Source organism: Camelus bactrianus, chromosome 17, assembly GCF_048773025.1.
Source record: "Camelus bactrianus isolate YW-2024 breed Bactrian camel chromosome 17, ASM4877302v1, whole genome shotgun sequence".
NCBI lineage: Eukaryota > Metazoa > Chordata > Mammalia > Artiodactyla > Camelidae > Camelus > Camelus bactrianus.
In genome coordinates, this window is record NC_133555.1 from 28,513,101 (window position 1) to 28,534,024 (window position 20,924).

Below are 20,924 nucleotides of genomic sequence, written 5' to 3' on the forward strand. Positions count from 1 at the left end.
TTTTCATTTTCTTTAAGGCAGACAGAAAAAGAATGGTTTTGCTATGATTTCTTTAAAAAATTCCTATTTTGAAGGTACTCACCTCAGTGTAAACAGCCTCAGGGGAAATGTTTTAAGGTATTCATCATTCTTTTACTTAGCATACACAGAATCTACTCATTTATTATACTGTAGTCAGTATGAGTTGTTAGAGTTAACCGCAGACTGCACGCGATAGATGGGCATTTCCTCTTTGAAGGTATGTAAGCTTTATCGGCTGCTGTTGTGAGCAAAGGGGTTATATATGAAAAAGGAGAACCAGATACGGGGATTTAGCACTGGGCCATTAAATCTCCCCAGACATATAAAGCGATTTAATTATAAGGTAGTAGAGATACCCATAGCTTTAGCCCTTTGTGAGATGGCCTCTGCTTTGGTTCCAGGTTTTATGAAAAATGAAAGGTGTACTTATTTTTGTTTCTGAGAAAAGCAGAGATGATCGACATTTGATAGAGCTAACCAGTTTCGTAGTAATCCAGTGAAGCTAGATGTCAAAATTTTTATTTTGTATTTGTCTTGTCAAATACTGAATTACCGTATAACTTTAGATGCTGTTTTGACATTAACCCCTTTGGAGCTGGGAGTTGGGATTTCCCAACATTAAACGTGAACACATTTCGCAGAAGCTTTTAGCATCGGATTATCCGGACATTCACACCTAGTGTGAGTGTTGTGACTAAGTGAACTTGTGGCAGAAGACCAAGCTTTAAGGGATTGTGGACTTGCTGACCCTGACGCATTCATTATATTGTGTGAGTAGTGTATAATTTTAAAACTTAAACAAATTGTGTATTTCAATAGAGGAGGACTTTTTGTTTTTTAAATGTAGCTCTTTTAGAAAACGATGAAAAGGATGAAGAGGATATGTCTCTGGATTCAGGGGATGAAATCTCACAAATAGAAGTATGCAGCAATTTTCATTCAGAAATATTGGCGACAGAAACCAAAGGATCAAGTGGAACAGATCAAAAACAGAATATTCAAATTGAGTTGCAATCGTCTCTTGACTTGCAAAAAAGTTTATTAGAAGATAAGACTTACCAAATTGATTCTCAAGAGAGAGCTTCTATTGATATAGAACGCTCTGAAGGAGAGAACAGCAATTCAGCTGAACAAGAGTCATATAGCAACTTTCAGGTTTATCACAGTCAATTAAATATGTCCCATCAGTTTAGTCATTTTAATGTTCTCACTCATCAAACATTTTTGGGGACACCATATGCCCTCTCATCAAGTCAGTCTCAAGAAAGTGAAAATCACTTTTTATCTGCTTATACTCAAAGCTCGGATAGAGATAAACCTCCATCTCCAGTAAGCTGGTGGAAAAGTGATTCTTCCAGGCCATTTTCAAAAGAGAAATAACTTTTTTTTAAGAAATAGGTTGTTACGGACTTTTCTCTGTTTCTTAAAACTGAATTAACAATTTATATTTCATTCGCTAAACAAACAAAAGGTTTCTTTTCCTTTCTCAAATGTTTTTGTCCCTCTTATTTAAATCATGATGGCCTGTAACAGTTTAAGCATCTGAAAATTGAAATAAATATATATATTTTTAACATATATTGTACTTGAATTATCTCATGTTGGCACTTTTAAGTTTTCCATTTATATGTCGCCTGTACCTTGGCTTCAAATTGAGGTTTTATAATATAAAATAGGTATTTGCAAAAGGACAGTGAATAGTAATGGTTTTACTTTTTTTCTTCATCTAATGTCAGAGGATCCCAGCTACTTTTGCTGAAATGATGTATCATCTATTGTATTTATTTTAAGCTTTTATATAGTGTTTTTAACACAGGTATAAGCCAGTGATGTTAAGTATTTACAGGCTTTTGGCTCAATACCTCAAGATTTACTGAACAGTGTAGCTTCATTTAGATGATAAAACTATGGACTTAGGACTTACCAGGCAGCATAATTTTTTATCTTTAGAATTAACTATGTAAAAATTGCCCATAGCTAAAAATTTTGGTCAACCTTTTATTTGGGAGTATTTGATAATTACAATTTTTAGTGCTTGTGTGGGCTTTGATTTCACTTAACCAAATTGTTTCATATTTCAAAAGGTCAGCTTCTGTTTATTAAAGGCATTAAACAATTTGAAAACACTTCGCTATAGATTTTTAAATTGTTTGTTAGAAAAACAAGTATATTTTTCAGGTGGTAAGCACTTTAGTGCACAACTAAAACTAATTTTTAAATTTGCAGATAAGTACACGGTGGAGATAAAATTTTAAACCGACATCTATTTGCTAATAACCGCCTCTCCATTACTAGTAGAAACTTGTTTGAAAAGTCAAATTTCCACACAAACCTAAACTGAATCTGGCCTATTTTCAGTAAAGTTGGGATGTCAGACCTTCCTTTGGAGCCTCAAAAGAACTTGGATGAGTTCTACCGTTTAAAATCTTTTTATAGAACAAAACACATAAGTGATATTTCAGTTAATAAGCTACATGTAAAATGTGGAAGAATGTTGTCTGTAACTCCAGCCTGTGTTAAGGTAAGTAGAAAGAAAGTGTTTTTATAGGACTTAAATACCCAGATTGTGCCAGAGCAGAAAATTTTTTTTTTTAACTATTTAGCTTTTACAAGTGTCTCATTTCTTGTTTAAAAAATTATATATACATACACAGCATTTTACTACATAATGTACAAGTTTTAAGTAAGCAGTTTAAAAATAAATCTAGGCTATTTGGAAGATACACTTAAGCAACAACCACATTTTATAATTTGGAAGACATATAGAAGATTTTCTACATTTAAAACGAAGAACTAAAACTTTCTTCTTGATTTGCAGCTAAAGGCATGAGATTAGTTTCCAACTCCCTTTGCTTCTGGAGAAGGCCCTGAAATCACATTGATATGTTAGTAAGGTGTGCAGCAGATGTGTAAATTATTCTTACTTTACATTTCGGTCCTGCTAATCCAGAACTATATTTACTTTTAAAACATGTATTAAGCTCAGTTACTCAGCCATAAGTTTAAACTTTTGTCATGTTGAATTTTGAATAGACTTTCACTGCTTTAACCAGACTTTTTCACTTGGATACTATGTAGCTATCACATCTTGGTAAGAGTATCTTCATATTTTTAGCATAAAGCCAATAGACCTTTCTTAGAACCATGTGTCCATAATTGTGGGGCTGAGATTCCCCTCTCTTTTCCCCAAATGCTCTTAAAATGGTAATGAAACACACAACATCGTGTTTATTTTGACTGCCATAATTTTTGTGGCTAATGCAAGGACGATATGGCCACGATGTATATGTAGGTGGTGAATGTGTCTATGTATCACATTCCTTCCTCTTAACGTCATAACTTTATAGAGAGTCTCCACTAAGCTAGAAGTAAATATGCCTTGTCATTTTAAAGGAAGATGCCTAGATAAGATGTAGGTAAAATCTTTACTGTGTGAGTTACCAGCATTTAAAAAAACTAAAGGACACTTTATAATCCTGTGTTAGTGGAACTGATTTTCTAGCTCTAAGAAAGAACTGGTAAACAACATTTGAATCAACAGTTTGAAATGCAGCCACATAAAAAAAGTACTCCTAAAAACTACAGTTTATTTTCCCCAAATACAGAAAGTATACTGTGAATCAAGGCTAACTGTTAAGCAAATTTTGCAAGTCATTTTTTTTAAAGCCCACGGAATTGTTTTTTAAGGCCAGCTGATAATTATAGCCTTAAATATTGGGTATGTGACCTGTAATAAGTCACAACTGGTCTGAGAAAAAGTGGTCTGGTGAGTAAGATTATACATGTAATTTCAGGATGAATTATTCTTCGGGACTTGTGTCAATGTTCTATTCCAAACACTGCCAACACATTTTTTTAAAAATGTGAACTGCATTACTAAGAATTTATTAAAGCATAATTGTGTATTTCCTGCCTTTATTTTTAGGGCCTTACTGATCATGCTTTACCATTCAAATGTATGCATTTTTCATTCAATAAAATTGTCTTAATATTCAAAATGTCTCATGATTTCATACAGGAAAGAAATATTCTTAAAGATGGCAATATAAAGTAAACTGAAGGAAAGTCCTTCCTCCCACCACTTTAAACTGGGAAGCAGTTAAGTCACAGAAATCATGTAACCACCTAGTAAACAGCCATTCTCACACAGCCCTCCACTAGAAAAATGTTCATCTCCACGGCTTGGTGGAGCAACTCATACCTGTCTCAGTTCTGATAGTCCCTTAAGGATTGCTTGCTGTCGATCCCTGTTTTTCACCAAGTTAGGATTAAGAAGTGGGTCCCTGAGTTGGTCAGAGTCAAACAGCTGTTGTTCTTGGTCACAGTCTGAAGCCAGATGAAAATGACAGAATTCAAATACATTTCTAATAGGAAATAGCACTGTGCTACAGTATTCTAAGGATTTGTTAATAAATTTATATCCTAGAAGAGCATGAAATAAAATTTAAGTAATAAACATTAAAATTTTAATACTGGACTCTAAAAGAGAAACTCTCTCCTATGGTAAAACTTGTTAGTATTAATCAAATACTAATTTGGATTTTGAATTTAGGGTTTGGCGGGGGGGATACTTTTACTTACCACGTGGATTGTGGTAGTGTGTATCTTGGGTCAAAGGCCTAGACAATGGTGCATCTGGATCAAGGTAATAGATCTCATTGGTTCGGACATAGGGAATAAAATCGAAAGGTTCAGAAATCCCAGGTGATAATTCCGTTTGACTACTTCCTGAGAGCAGATTCTCTCTTTCACAATTACTGCTTTTTAGTGTCTGAGTTTGTTCCGTTCTGTTTTTCACTGCCGGAACTGGTGGTGATCGAGACCTGTATTTTTCCAAAAAAATCACAGGGAGAGGCCTCTTAAGAAACATTAATGCAAAGCTGTGTATTTTATTTTATACCAAGCATATTCTATAGTCACATTTCTATTTATTCTAAGTGTACCCATAACACTATTAGGAACACTATATAAGAAGCTTGAGTTCTATGGTAGCTTCTCCTACAACAGGGCAACAGAATGGGACTAATTTGGGTTTTTACTAGTACTTGCTGAGAGTATATATACTCTAGAACAGGGGGAAAACTTTACTCGCTCCTGAGGACCAATGTTAATTTAAGTCTAGTATTTCTTCTTAGATATAGTTCACCATAAAATAATATACTCACCATCTGAACTAAACTTATTTTAGAGCCACATTCTGAGATAGCTAAACCAGCTGGTTCATGCACAAAAACAATATAAATTCTAAATCTCCCATTGGCTAATTTCTCACTATCCTTATCAGTCATCTCCCCCCTCCCCCAATCCATGCAGAATGTCTATTCCACTGTTGACATACCTGGAAAATAAAAACTGTTCAGCTAAGTGAAGATTACAGAGAATGTCTACCACATTGCTGCTTAGGATACCAGTCCAAATTCTAGGTAAAATGCCAGATACCTTTTCTACTCACCTGGAAGTCAAACTTGCCTTTTACTGTCTTCATACACATACATATATGCTTGATCTCATCTACATTTTGAGCAAGTATTCTGTATCACACAGAAAGCACTAAATAACTATGGAATCCATAACATACCTTTCCTTGCTGAAAGAATTAATTCTCAGAGGCTCTTCTTCCTAAAAGATGGATAGATAAATGTAAAAAGGAGTAACTGTTTCTATACATCCCCACAAATACTTTTAGCGGTTACTTGTTGAAATAATCTGAGTAACAGATATTTATAACTTGTCCTCTGTATGGGCTCTTAAGTTTTAAGTGAGTGACTGAATATAGAATAGCATTAATCTATACATGGTTTAGATTTTTGTCCTTTAGTAAAGGACAGATAGTATACCCTTTTGGCTTTGTGAGTCACGTGGTCTTTGTTGCACCTACTCTAAATTCTTGTAGCATGAAGCCAGCCATAGCCAATACATAAAACAATAAGCATGGCTGTGCTCCTATAAAGCTATTTGCAAAATCAGGCAGCAGGATGGATTTGCCCCAGGCAAGTCTGTTGACTCCTGGTATAAACTAAAGCAAACTGGTAGAATTCTTATTCAGACACAGAACAGCCATGTCAAAACAATGCACGTGAGGAACTGGGTTTTCATTCTAAAAACTTCAATATATGCTTTAAAAGTTTTTTGGGGAAGAGCTTTACCTTTGTGACTAGATGCCACCTGAACCTTGGTTCAGTTTCCTGATGAAATAAATGAAGAACTTCTGGGGAAGTGCCTCTATTTTGAGAGAGGTGTCCAGGATTATTTTTCTCCACCAAATGAAGCAGTTCCATCTGCCGCCTTATTTTTTTTTCTTCTCTCTGCTTTTGAAGCTGTTTAGGATATTTTTCTGATGCTGGAATACACCTTCTGAGTGGCTTATTTATATTCCACTCAGGCCTTTTAGGATATTTCTTCATATGTTTCGTTTGTCTCTCTGTTCTTGTGAACTGATCATTATACCAACTGTTTTCTTTTTCTAAGTTGTCTCCTTTATCCTGACTTACTTGTTCCTGCTTGTTTTTCTTAGTGTTAAATTGTTGATTAAATTCTGCAGGAATCTCAGAAGATGAACAATTTATAACGTCCCTCTCTATTACTGATTCACAGCAGGATTTTGATTCTGTATTGGTAAATATTTCCGTATTTAAGTCATCTAAAAGAAGATACAGATGATTAATTTTTAAAAATTGAGGTAAAATAATACATTTTACAAAATTTACCATTTTAGCCATTTTTTTACGAAGGCATTAAAACTGCCCTCTGAAACTTTGTTTTGAAAATTTAAAAAAAAAAAGTTCTGTACCCATTAAACAACTCTATTCCTCCCTCCCTGCCAGCTCCTGGCAACCACCATCGTACTTTGTCTCCATGATTTTGACTACTGTAAACACCTCATACAAGTGGAATCTACAGTATTTGTCTTTTTGTGACTGACTTATTTAGCATAATGTCCTCAAAGTTTACCCAAATTGTAGCTCATGTCAGAATTTCCTCTCTTTTTAAGGATAAATAAAACACCATTGTGTGTATGTACCATAATAATATTGTACTGTATGTATATACCACATTTTGTTTATCCATTCATCTGTCAAGGGACACTTGAGTTGCTTCCACCTTTTGGCTATTGTGGATGACCAAATGCTGCTATGAACACAGTTGTCCAAATTCTTCAAGACCTTACTCTTCAGTTCTTTTGTGTATACACCCAGAAGTGGAATTGCTGGATCATGTGGTAATTATGTTTTGAATTTCCTGAGGAGATGCCATGCTATTTTCTATAGCAGCTACATCATTTTACATTCCCACCGCTTTCTCTAAACCTTCCATTAAACCATTTTTAAGTGTACAATTCAGTGGCACCAAGCACATTCATGATGCCACACAATTCCAGACCCCATCATCACCTCAAGCACCCACTCACCCTGCACCCACTAAGCAGTAACTCCCCATTCCGCCCTCCTTCCCAACCCCCAGCAACCTCCACTCAACTTTCCATCTCGGAATTTACCCATCTGACGACCCTATATTCCTTGCATAAGTGGAACTATACAATATTTGTGTTTCCCTGCACAACTGCCCCCTCCTCTCAAGTCCAGCATAATGCCTTCAAGCATCATTCATGCTATAGCATGTATCAGAACTTTAGGTGATTCATTTTTAGCATCACATCATAGAGACCATTTTTTAAATAAAACTTTAAACAAGATTGTCCTGACTTCCACTTGGATATACAAGATGACATTACATATGGCATTTGTTAATTATATTCATTTCTGAGAAAAAGTGTAATTTACATTTTTTCTATCAGTGATAACTGAAATTTTTCATCAAAAGAAATGCAAAAAAAGTCTTTGTAAGTGAGATGTGAAGTTTTCTTGTTATGTTGGTTTGAAATTTGCAAAGTACATAATATGAAAGGATTTGGAAAATGTCCTTCAGTTATTTTTACCCTAGAGGTGTTGCGAAAATGTCTCTCATAAAACTCCCCCCTGGGAACCAAATTTTTAGGGAAATGATGATCATGCACTTTAAAGTGTATCTCATATATGCTTTATACCATTATGCTTTGCCTGCAGACTATCCCTGAATCACATACTACCTTTCACTTTTTTCCATTTTGAAAACAGGAAAAGTTCACCATTCAAAAAAGACATCTGAAATTTCCTTACATCTTATATAATGTTCATGATTATATGTGCTGAGTTATCCCAAGAGTTCAGCAACAACCTCACAAAGGCTCTCTTTCACATATGATTAAAATTTTAAATTCACAATTAGCTAATGAAAGGTCTGGGTTGCACATTAAAAACAAAATTAACAGTTTAGTTATTGCTTTTATCTTAGACACTTATTGTGCTATTCCAGAGTAAAACTGCTCTAGGCCTAACCCCTAGCAGGACTGCCCAGCCTACATCATTTTCATTCACACTGAAAATCCTCTTTTGCCTCTCTAGACCCACATGACACCTTTTTCTCGCCTGCTCTCTGCCCTAGTCAGCTGACTGGTAAGAACCTTATCAATGGGTTCCTGAATCCTCTGGCTTATGTTTCTGTCAAGAGAGTTCATATGCAGATTACAGGGAGGGAAAAGAGTGACTTTAGAATATTTATTTCACTGGCTCATTCCCTGTGAGTTGACTTAAGGCTGACTCTCCCTTTATCAAGGTCACTGGTCCCCTCAAAGTTACCTATCTACAACTCCTGCCTTCTAGATTCTGGTAACAGCTCGGTTGCTACTAGCACCAGAGTCAGCACACACTCTCTGTATTCCCTCATACCCACTCCTATGGAAACAGTCCTTTTCTAAATAAACCATCTTGAATTATTCTATTTTGGGATCCCGACTGATTAAATTCCCTTTCAGTCACCCACTGATAATATATACATAATTTCACAGTCTTAAATACTTAGTTTGACTTTCTCTTAATTGATGTGTGGGATTTATATAATTTTGTTATTTATTTGGACAGAGAGAACGGACTGAACCAGATTCTTCAAGCTTAAGAGCAAACTATAAAAAAAAATACCAAGAGCTCATCAGCAGAATAGTTTCAGATAACTAAGCAGGTTGCAAACTGCTTTACCCCACTTCCCTTTTCAAGTTCCTTTCTACTTTCCTGTCATATGATGTGGGTAATTTGGCATTGCATTTGGTATTGCATTGAAGTAAGATCTAAAATTAACTGGCAGAACCTACAGAATGGGAGAAAATATTTGCAAAAGATGAGACTGACAAGGGCTTAATCTCCAGAATATATAAACAGCTCATACAACTTAATAATAATAAAAAAAAAAAAACCCAATCCAAAAATGCGCAGAAGACCTAAACAAGCAATTCTCCAATGAAGACATACAAATGGCCTATAGGCACATGAAAAAAATGCTCAATATCACTAATTGTCAGAGAAATGCAAATCAAAACTACAATGAGGTATCACCTCACACCAGTCAGAATGGCCATCATTCAAAAGTCTATAAACAATAAATGCTGGAGAGGCTGGGGAGAAAAGGGAACCTTCCTACACTGCTGGTGGGAATGTAGTCTGGTGCAGCCATTATGGAAAACAGTATGGAGAGTCCTTAAAAAACTAAAAACAGACTTACCACATGATCCAGTAATCCCACTCCTGGGCATATATCCAGAGGGAACTTTAACTGAAAAAGACACATGCACCCCAATGTCCATAGCAGCACTATTTACAATAGCCAAGACATGGAAACAACCTAAATGTCCATCAACAGATGACTGGATAAAGAAGTTGTGGTATATTTATACAATGGAATACTACTCAGTCATAAAAAATAAAATAATTGCAGCAACATGGATGGACCTGGAGATTGCCATTCTAAGTAGAGTAAGCCAGAATGAGAAAGAAAAATACCACATGGTATCACTTATATGTGGAATCTAAAAGCAAACAAAAAAATGAACTCATTGAGAAAACAGAAGCAGACTCACATAGAAAACAAACTTATAGTTATGGAGGGGAGGCAAGGGAGTAGAAAGGGATAAAAACCGGGAGATCGAGATTTGCAGATACTAACTATATAAAACAGATAAGTTTATATTGTTTGGCACAGGGAACCATATTCAATATATTGTAGTAACCTATGGTGAAGAATATGAGAATGAATGTGTGTGTGCTCCTATGTGACTGAAGTATTGTGCTGTACATGAGAAATTGACACAACATTATAAACTGACTATACTTCAATAAAAATATATTAAAGTGTAAAAAAATAAAATAAACTGGCAGAAAACAGTGCTATGTTAGAGGATAGATTTCCTTAAGACACTTTGGGCTTAGGGTTCTGTACTAGCCAACTCAAGAGTGGCTTTTTGATATTTCAAGAGAAATATTTTCTCCTAACTTACGGCCAGCCAAATTGGTTTCCGTCTTTTTAAGTTACGAAGGGGTCCACAAGACTACAAATAACTGATGGGGGGTGGGGGGGTCCATTAATTTTAAAATTAGTTTAAAGAGTAAAGGATTCTCGTTCAAGATGGTGACCTAGGAAGATCCTGAACTCACCTCCTATGAAAACACTGCATCTATAGTTACATATGGAACAACTTCCTCTCGCAAAAAACCTAAACTGCCTGGGTGACTCCTACACACTGGGCAAGCAAGAAAGACACCACATCAAAGCAGGTGGATGAGATTGAGACACAACCCTTAAACCTCACTGCTGCACAGTAATCCATAATTGGGAGGGAACTCAAAACACAGAGGTTCTCCCCAAGGAGTGAAGTGTTTGAACCCCACACTGGGCACCCCCACTTTTAAGATGTGCACAGAAGAGATAATCCTCCAAAACATCTAGCACCGAGAATCAATGTGGTTCATGTCTATAAGATACAAAGCTATAGCAGAAGGGAGAGACAGCCTTCAAAGGGCTTGTCCTGGGGCGTCAGCCTGAGGGGCAGGCTTCAGGTTTGGCACACATCTAGGCTTACTGAGGTGCTCTCAGGAATGAAGGCTGCTGGACCCCATCCTTGCACTCACTCTCTGCCTCGCTACAGTTTGCTGTATCTCCCAGAAAACAGCTTATACACTTCACGGAGCCCCAATTTTTGCTACTGCCATCCAGGACACAACTCCAGAATGCCTTGCTCTGGTGGCCAGTGGAGCTTATGCTTGCAGTCCCATAGGACTGTATATTCTTGCATACTTTGAAAGCTACTGCCTGTGGGTCTGACTTCCAATCAGCCTGAATCTAGGTGCTTAGATTCCCCTCACCACCCTTTGGGACACTGACAAGTCCTGACATACCCTCAACTGCTGGGACCTATTAAGAACAAAATTGTCTGCTTGGACAACCACAAAGGTTTCAGATACAGCCAAGAGCAAGGGTAGGAGTGAATAAGGTACATCTCCCACACAAGGCTGCTCCTTTAAGACAGAGATGACTGTTTCATCTAACGCACAGAAACCAACATAGAGAGTCAAGAAAAATGAAGAAAGAGAGGAATATATTCCAAATGAAAGAATAAGATAAAACCTCAGGGGAAAAAACTTAATAAAATAGAGAGACGTAATTTACCTGATAAAGAGTTCAAAGTAAGTAACGATCATAAAGATGTTCACTGAATTCAGGAGAGGAATGGAACACAGTGAGAACTTCAAAAAAGAGAAAATATGAGAAAGTACCAAATAAAAGCCAAAGAGCTGAAGAATACAATAACTGAACTGAAAAACAGAGGAGTCCAACATCAGACTAATAGAAGCAGAAAAGATCAGAAAACTTGAAGATAGAGCAGTGGAACTCATCCAATCAGAGCAGCAAAAAGAAAATATAAAAGTGAAGATAGCTTAAGGGACTTACCAGACAACATCAAGTGGACTAACATTTGCATTATGGTGGCCCAGGAGGAGAAAACGATAAGGGCAGAATACTTATTTGAAGAAATAATGTTACGTACAAGGGAACCTTCACAAGACTATGAGATTTTTCAGCAGAAACTTTGTAAGCCATAGGCAGTAGCATAGTATATTCAAAGTGTTTAAAGAAAAAAACTTTCATCAAGAATACTCTATCCAGCAAAATTATCATTCAGAACTGAAGGAGAGATAAAGAGTTCAGATAAGCAGAGACTAAACTATTCTTATAAGGGAACTTCTTAAAGCTGAAAAGAAAGGACACTAATTAGCAACAGAAAAATATATACAAGTATAAATCTCATTGGTAAAAGTTAGTATTACAGTAAAGGCAGTGGATTTAGCTCATAAAGCTAGTATGAAAATTCAAAGACAAAAGTAGTCAAAATAAATATAATTAGTTAAGGGACACAAGATAAAAAGATGTAAAATGTAACATCAAAAACATAAAACATGGGTGGGGGAGAGTAAAAATGTAAGGTTTTAGACTACATTGAGGCTTTAAGTTGTTATCAACTTAAATACACTGTTATAAAGTTGTTATATGTAAGCCTCATGATAACTACAAAGCAAAAACCGAGTCAATACACAAAAGATAAAAAGGAATCTAAACATATCACTAAAGAAAGTCATCAAAACACAAAGAAAGAGGAGAAAGCACACAGAGGAACTACAAAACAACCAGAAAACAATTACCAAAAAGGTAATAACATACATTCCTATCCTAAATTAATTTTTTTAAAATTTTCATTGAAGTGTAGTTGATTTACAATGCTAGTTTCAGGTGTACAGCAAAGTGATTCAGTTATACATAACTATATATATTTTTTCTTTTCAGATTCTTTTTCATTATGTGTTATTATAAGAAATTGAATACAGTTCCCTGTGCTATACAGTAGGTCCTTGTTTATCTATTTTATATATAGTTACGTGTGTCTGTTAATCCCCAACCCTTAATTTATCCCTCCGACCCTTTCCACTTTGGTAACCATAGTTTGTTTTCTATGTCTGCGAGTCTGTTTTTGGTTTGTAAATAGAATTTGTATCATTTTTGTTTTTAGATCCACATATTAGTGATATATGAAACTGGTCTTTCTCTGACTTATGTCACTTAATATGATAATCTCTAGGTCTATCCATGTTGCTGCAAAGGGCATTATTTCATTCTTTCTTATGGCTGAGTAATATTCCACTGCATATATAAACAACATCTTCTTTATCCAGTCATCTGTCAATGGACATTTAGGCTGTTTCCATCTCTTGGCTATTGTAAACAGTGCTACTATGAACATTGGGATGCAGGTATCTTTTTGAATTATAGTTTTCTCCAGATACATGCCCAAGAGTGGGATTGCTGGATCGTATGGTAAGTCTATTTTTAATTTTTTAAGGGACTTCAATACTGTCCTCCATAGTGGCTACACCAATTTACATTCCCACCAATAGTGCAGGAGGGATCCTTTTTCTCCACATCCTCTCCAGCATTTATTATTCATAGACCTTTGAATGATAGCCATTCTGACTGGCAGGAGGCAATACCACACTGTAGTTCTGATTTGCATTTCTCTAATAATCAGTGACACTGAGCATCTTTTCATGTGCCTGTTGGGTATCTGGATGTCTTCTTTGGAGAAATGTCTGTTTAGGTCTTCTGACCATTTTTTAATTGGGCTGTTTGTGTTTTTGATACTAAGCTATAAGAGCTGTTTGTATATTTTGGAAATTAGTCCCTTGTTAGCCATGTCATTTGCAAATATTTTCTCTTATTCTGTACATTGTCTTTTCATTTTGTTCATGGTTTACTTTGCTGTGCAAAAGCATTTAAGTTTAATTCGGTCCCATTTGTTAAAGTGGGCATAGAAGGAACATACCTCAACATAATAAAGGCCATACATGACAAACCCACAGCTAACATTATTCTCAATGGTGAAAAGCTCAAAGCATTTCCTCTCAGATCAGGAATAAGACAAAGATGTTCACTCTTGGCACTTTTATTCAACATAGTTTTAGAAGTCCTAGCCACAGCAATCAGAGAAAAAAAAGAAATGAAAGGAATCCAAACTGGAAAAGAGTAAGTAGTATCATGTCATCTGCAGTGATGTAAAACCATCACTGTTTGCAGATGACATGATATTATACATAGAAAATCCTAAAGAGGCTACCAGAAAACTACTAGAGCTCATCAATGAATGTGGTAAAACTGCAGGATACAAAATTAACATACAGAAATCAGTTGCATTTCTATACACTAACAATGAAATACCAGGAAAAAAAATTAAGGAAACAATACCATTTACCATCACATAAAAAAGAATAAAATACCTAGGAATAAACCTACCTATGGAGGCAAAGGACCCGTACTCCAAAAACTGTAAGACAGTGATAAAGAAATTGAAGATGACACAGATAGATGGAAAGATATACCATGTTCTTGGATTGGAAGACTCAATAATGTTAAAATGGCCATACTACCCAATGCAATAAACAGACTTAATGCAATCCCTATCAAATTGCCAATGACATTTTTCACAGAACTTAAACAAAAAATTTTTAAACTTGTATGGAAAAACAAAAGACCCTGAATAGCCAAAGCAACCCTGAGAAAGAATAATGTAGCTGGAGGAATCATGTGCCCTGACTTCAGATTATACTACAAAGCTACAGTAATCTAAACAGTATGGTACTGGCACAAAAAACGGACACATAGATTAATAGAACAGGATAGAAAATCCAGAAATAAAACCACATACTCAATTAATCTATGACAAAGGAGACAAGAATATACAATGGAGAAAAAAACAGTATCTTCAATAAGTGATGCTGGGAAAATTGGACAGCTACATGTAAAAGAATGAAATTAGAACATTCTCTAACACCATATACAAAAATAAACTCAAAATAAATTAAAGACCTAAATGTAAGAATGGATACTGTAACTCTTTGACATAAATTTCAGCAGTATTTTTTTTCAAACCAGCTCCTAGAGTAATGGAAATAAAAGCAAAAATATCCTCAATTACTTTAAATGTGAATGGACTTAATTCTCCAAACAAAAGAAACAGAATGGCTGAATAGATTAAAAACCACCTATCTTATATGCTGCCTACAAGCAACTCATACCCAATATAAGGATACACCATGGACTAAAAAAATGAATAAATGGGAAAAGAGATTCCATATAATTCAAAACCAAAATAAAGTAGGAATAGCTATATTTGTATCAGACAAAATAGACTTTAAAACAAAGTCTGTAACAAAGGATAAAGGACATTACATAACGATAAAGAGGACAATCCAACAGAAGATATAACATTTGTAAATATTTATGGACCCAACATGGGAGCACCTAACTACATAAAGCAAATATTAATAGACTTAAAAGGAGAAATATTTTTTACCTCAGTAAGAGTAGGGAACTTTTTTTTTGTAGTACTTTTTTTTTTTTAATGGAGGTACCGGGGGTTGAACCCAGGATCTGATGCATGCTAAAAACATGCTCTACCACTGAGCTATAAAATGCCCCCCAATCCACCCTCCACCAAGTAGGGGACTTTAATACCCCACTTACATCAATAGACAGATCATCCAGAAAGTCAGTAATGAAATACTGGACTTTTATGACACTTTTGACCAGATGGACTTTACAGGTAAATACAGAACATTCCATCCAAAAGCAAAAGAATACAATCCATTCTTCCCAAGAGCACATGGAGCAGTCTCCAGGATAGATCACGTTAGACCATAAAATAAGTCTTAATAAATTTAAAAAGACTGAAATCGTATCAAGCATTTTTTCTGACCACAATGCTGTTAAACTGGAAATCAATTAGAAGAAGAAACTGGAAAATTCACAAATACATGGAGATTAAACAACATGCTACTGAGCAACCAATGGGTCAAAGAAGAAATCAAAACAGGACTAAAAAAAATACCAAATTAAAGTGGAAATACAACCAAAACTACAGGATGCAGTAAAAGCAGTTCTAAGAGGGAAGCTCAAAGTGATACATGCTTACATCAAGAAACAAGAAAAATCTCCAAAAAAAAAACCAAAAAAACAAAAACAAAAAAACCCCAGCATAACTTTACAGTTTAAGGAGCTAGAAAAAGAACACATAAAGACCAAAGTTAGTAGAAGGACAGAAATAACAAAAGATCAGAGCAGAAATAAATGAAATACAGACAAGACAGTAGAAAAGATCCATGAAATGAAGAGCTACTTTTTTGAAAAGATAAATAAAATTGACAAACCTTTTAGCTACTAGACTCACCAAGAAAGAGAAGATTCAAATAAATAAAATCAGAAATGAAAGAGAAGTTACAACTGATACCACAAAACACAAAGGACCAGAAGAGACCACTATGAACAACTATATACCAAGAAATTTGATAACCTTGAAAAAATTGATAAATTCCTAGAAATGTACAACCCAAGAGTGAATCTTTAAGAAATAGAAAATTTGAACAGACTGATTACAAATAAGGAGAGAGTATTCAAAAACCTTCCCAAAACCCATAAATCCAGGACTATACAGCTTCACTGGTGAATTCTACCAAACATTCAAAGACAAACTGGACAAAGATCAGTTCTCTTAAATTCTTTCAAAAAATAGAAGAGAATGCTTCCAAACTCACTTTATGAGGCCAGCATTACCCTGATACCAAAACCAGACAAGGACACCACAAGAAAAGAAAATTACAGGACAGTATCCCTGATGAACACAGATGCAAAAATCCTCAACAAAGTTATCAGCAAACTGAATTCAACAATATATTAAGCAGGGAGGGTATAGCTCAGTAGTAAGATGCATGCCTAGCATGCACAAGGTCCTGGGTTCAATTCCCAGTACCTCTGTTTAAAGAAATAAACAAATAAATAAACCTAAAATTACTTCCCACTAAAAGATTTCTTTAAAAAAAGAAACAGAAAGAAAAAAATTTGAAAAAGGAAACAAGACAAAAAAATCCCATACATTAAAAGGATCATACAACACAATCCAGTGGGATTTATTCAAGGGATGGAAGGGTGGCTCAACAACAGTAAATCAATGAATGAAGTATACCATATTAACAAAGTGAAGAAAAGATTCTTTAATCATCTCAGCAGATGCAGAAAAAGCATTTGACAAAATTCAACATTGCTTTATGATAAAAACTCTCAACAAAATGGGTACAGAGGGAATGTAACATAAAGGCCATATATGAAAAACCCATAGCTAACATCATACTCAATGGTGAAAAGCTGAAAACTTTTTCTAAGACCATGAACAAGACAAGGATGTCCACTCTCACCACTTTTATTTAATATAGTATTCAAACGTCCTAGTCAGAGCAATTATATACAGAAGAAAACCCTAAAGTCTCTACCAAAAAAAAAAAAAAAAAATCCTATTAGAATAAATGAATTTAGTAAAATTGGAGGATACAAAACCAATATACAAAAATGTGCTGCATTTCTATATAATAACGAACTGTCAGAAAGATAAATTAACAAAACAATCCCATTTCATTTATAATTGCATAAAAAAGAATAAAGGATTAAATTTATCCATGGAAGAGAAAGACCTGTACACTGAAAACTGTAAGACATTAATGAAAGAAACTGAAGATGACACAAGTAAATAGAAAGATGTTCCATGCTCCAGGATTGAAAGAATATTGTTATAATGACCATGCCACTCAAAGCAATCTACAGATTCAATATAATCCCTATCAAAATTCCAATGCCATTTTTCACAGAAACAGAAGAGACAATCCTAAAATTTATATGGAACCACAAAATACCCTAAATAGCTAACAGCATCTTGAGAAAGAAGAACAAAGCTGAAGTCATCATGTTCCCTGATTTCAAACTATATTACAAAGCTATAATAATCAAAACAGTGTATTACTGGCATGAAAACAGATGTATTTTACATGTATCTATGTAAAACATAGATCAATGAAACAGAACAGAGAGCCCAGAGATAAACCCATGAATATATGGACAATTATTTTTCAACAAAAGAGTCAAGAATATACAATGGACAAAGGACAGTTTCTTCAATAAATGGCATTGGGAAAAATGGACAGCCACAAGCAAAAGAATGAAACTGGATCACTATCTTACACCACACACAAAAATTTTAAGCAAATTAAAGACAAATGTATGACTTAAAACTATAAAATTCCTAGGGGAAAACATAGGCAGTAGGCTCTGTGACACTGGCCTTGGCGATTTTTTGGATTTGACATGAAAAGCAAAGGCAGCAAAAACAAACAACTGAGACTTCACCAAACTAAAAAGCTCCTGTGCAAAAAAGGAAACCAACAACAAAATGAAAAGGTTGAAGGGGAGAAAATATTTGCAAATCATGTATCTTGTATTAAGAACTCATACAACACAATAGCAAAAAAGAATCCAATTAAAAATTGGGCAGATTTTAATAGACATTTTTCCAGACATACAGATGGGCAACAGAGATATGAAAAGATGCTCAACATCTCTAATGATCAGGTAAATACAAACCAAAACCACAATGAAACATCATCTCACACCTGTCAGAATGGCTATTATCAAAAAGATAAGAAATAACAAGTCCCAGTGTAAATGTGGAGAAAAGGGAACCCTTGTGTATTGATTGCTGGTGAGAATATAAATTGATGCAGTCACTATGGAAAACAGTACAGAGGTTCCTCAAAAATAAAAAACAGAACCACATGATTTAGCAATTCCATTTCTGGGTATTTATCTGAAGAAAATGAAAACACTAACTTAAAGAGATACATGCATTCCTCTGTTCACTGCAGTATTATTTACAATAGCCAAGAAGTGGAAGCAACCTAAGTGTCTACTGACAGATGAATGGATAAAGAAAATATACTCTATGCATATATATACAATGGAATATTAGCCATAAAAAAAAGAAATCTTGTCATTTCCAACAAAATGAATTGACCTTAAGGGCATTATGCTACAAAAATAAGTCAGAAAAAGATACAAATGCCATATGATCCTCAGGTATATGTAGCATCTGGGGAAAAAAAGCTTGTAGACACAGGGACAGAGTGGGTGGTTGGGAGGTGAGCAAAATGATACAGAAGATCAAAAGGTATAGACTTCCAGTTATATAAAATAAACAAGTTCTGGGATGTAATGTACAGCATGTTGGCTATAGTTAATAATATATTGTATGTCTGAAAGTTGCTGAGAGAGTAAATCTTCAAAGTTCTCATCACAAGGAAAAAAAACAAAACTAACTGTGTATGGTAACAAATGTTAATTAGACTTAAGGTGATTATTTTGCAATATATGCACATATCAAATCATTATATTGTACACTTGAAACTAATCTTGTGTTAATTATATCTCAATTTTACAAAAAAAGTGAAAAGATTAAAAGATTTCTTGGAAGTTATTTAAAAAAAAGAAAAAATATTTTCTGAACAGATATATGGTGGGCTGAAAGGACTCATAGTAAGCATGGAGGCCTATGATAATGATACACAACATGGATATTACTTAACTTCCTATGTAAAAATTTAAACCAAGCACATGAAAAGGTGCGCGACATCAGTAGTCATTGGGGAAATGCAAATCAAAACCACAATGAGAGAGCCATTCTACAAACACAAGAATAGTTAAGTGTGGGCAAGGATGTAGAGAAATTGGAACCTTCAGACACTGCTGGTGGGAATATAAAATGTTAACAGCTGCTCTGGAAAACAGTTTAGTAGTTCCTCACAATTATAAACATACAATTACTATATGACTTAACAATGCTACTCTTCTCTTTTCTCGGGTCCCAAGAGACCTGAAAATTTATGTCTACACAAACATTTGTACCTGAATGTTCATAGCAGCATATTTTTAATATGTCAAAAGGTAGAAATAACCCAATGTCCTCAACTGATAAGGAATAAACAAAATGTGGTGTCATATCCATAAAATGGAATATTTTTCAGTGATAGGAAGGAGTAAAGTACTTACTGTTACATGCTACAACATGGATAAACTTTAAAACATTATGCTAGGTGAAGAATCCAGACAGAAAAGACCACATATGATATGATTCCAATTATATGAAATGTACAGAATAGGCAATTCTAGACAGACAGAAAATAGATTGGTGGTTGCCTAAGAATAAAGCAAAGAAGGAAATGGAGAGTGACTACTGATGGGTACAGGGTTACTTTTTGGAGTGATAAAAATGTTCAAAAATTCATTGTGGTGATGGTTACACAACTCTGGATACAAAAACTGAATTGTGCTGTTTAAAAAAAACATTGAATTGGTCCCTGTAAAAGGGTTAATTTTATACTATGTAAATTATATCTCATAAAGCTATTATAGAGAAATTAAAACTGAGATACCATTATTTTCTAACTCTTACTGAAAACCTCAAATTCCTTTAATTTTCAAACTTTAAATTAATTGAATTTAATTCTAATTGTGACTTTAATCTTAAGTAAATTTTAAGCCAAATCACAATTTCTAAACCAATACCTGTTTGCACACCAGTATCCTTCCTGGGAGAGGCTGTAGAGTTGATCCATGTATTTATTTCACTGCTGACTTCATCCAAGCCATGTCTTGAATTTGAAATGTTGCCAGATGCATTATACTCCATATGTATTGTATCAACTGACAAGAGAAATAAATATCTGATAAAAATGACATAGCAGCAACTAAATATGCAAAAGACTTTAAGTTTAGTCAGTGTAAACACTGCAATAAAAAGCTAGGACTAGTCTAAAGTTTATTATAAAATGTCACCTGCATTCTTATCCCTTACTGAATTTAGGGAGATCACCTAATAGATATCTCTGTAAAAATGGGTACAAAAGTATACATTTTACCAATTATGAGGAAAATATAAGAAAATCTGTGTAAAAAGATATTGAAAAGTGTAAAACTATTTACACTCAAGGCAATTTCCCAAATAACACAAGCATTATAAAGTTAAATTAATTCAAGGTCTGAAATTCCCTTAAAAAAACTTAGTTAACAGGTGTTTAAATGTATTAAAAATAGGCAATTAAATAAAATTTTAGTTA

General features: G+C 34.6%; 2 protein-coding genes across 6 annotated transcripts in view; one reads left to right on the forward strand and one right to left on the reverse strand.

The window, feature by feature from the left end:
* TASOR (transcription activation suppressor) overlaps nt 1–1,599 on the forward strand; it is a 47,544-nt gene extending 45,945 nt beyond the window's left edge. For 2 of the 4 annotated variants that reach the window (XM_074344638.1, XM_074344639.1), the window contains exon 24: nt 588–1,011. In XM_074344638.1, coding sequence (XP_074200739.1) covers nt 588–643 — 56 coding nt within the window. In that variant the 3' untranslated portion in view covers nt 644–1,011. Of the gene's footprint in view, nt 1–587 lie in introns of all 4 variants that reach the window. The other 2 variants (XM_010968346.3, XM_074344637.1) reach the window with 1 other exon arrangement.
* CCDC66 (coiled-coil domain containing 66) overlaps nt 1–20,924 on the reverse strand; it is a 101,922-nt gene that overhangs the window by 44,851 nt on the left and 36,147 nt on the right. The window contains exons 14-19 of one of the 2 annotated variants that reach the window (XM_010968345.3): nt 20,374–20,511; nt 6,168–6,661; nt 5,600–5,640; nt 4,603–4,844; nt 4,223–4,347; nt 1,025–2,888 (exon numbers count right to left, since the gene is read on the reverse strand). In XM_010968345.3, coding sequence (XP_010966647.2) covers nt 2,802–2,888; nt 4,223–4,347; nt 4,603–4,844; nt 5,600–5,640; nt 6,168–6,661; nt 20,374–20,511 — 1,127 coding nt within the window. In that variant the 3' untranslated portion in view covers nt 1,025–2,801. Of the gene's footprint in view, nt 1–1,024; nt 2,889–4,222; nt 4,348–4,602; nt 4,845–5,599; nt 5,641–6,167; nt 6,662–20,373; nt 20,512–20,924 lie in introns of those variants that run through there. The other variant, XM_074344640.1, reaches the window with a different exon arrangement.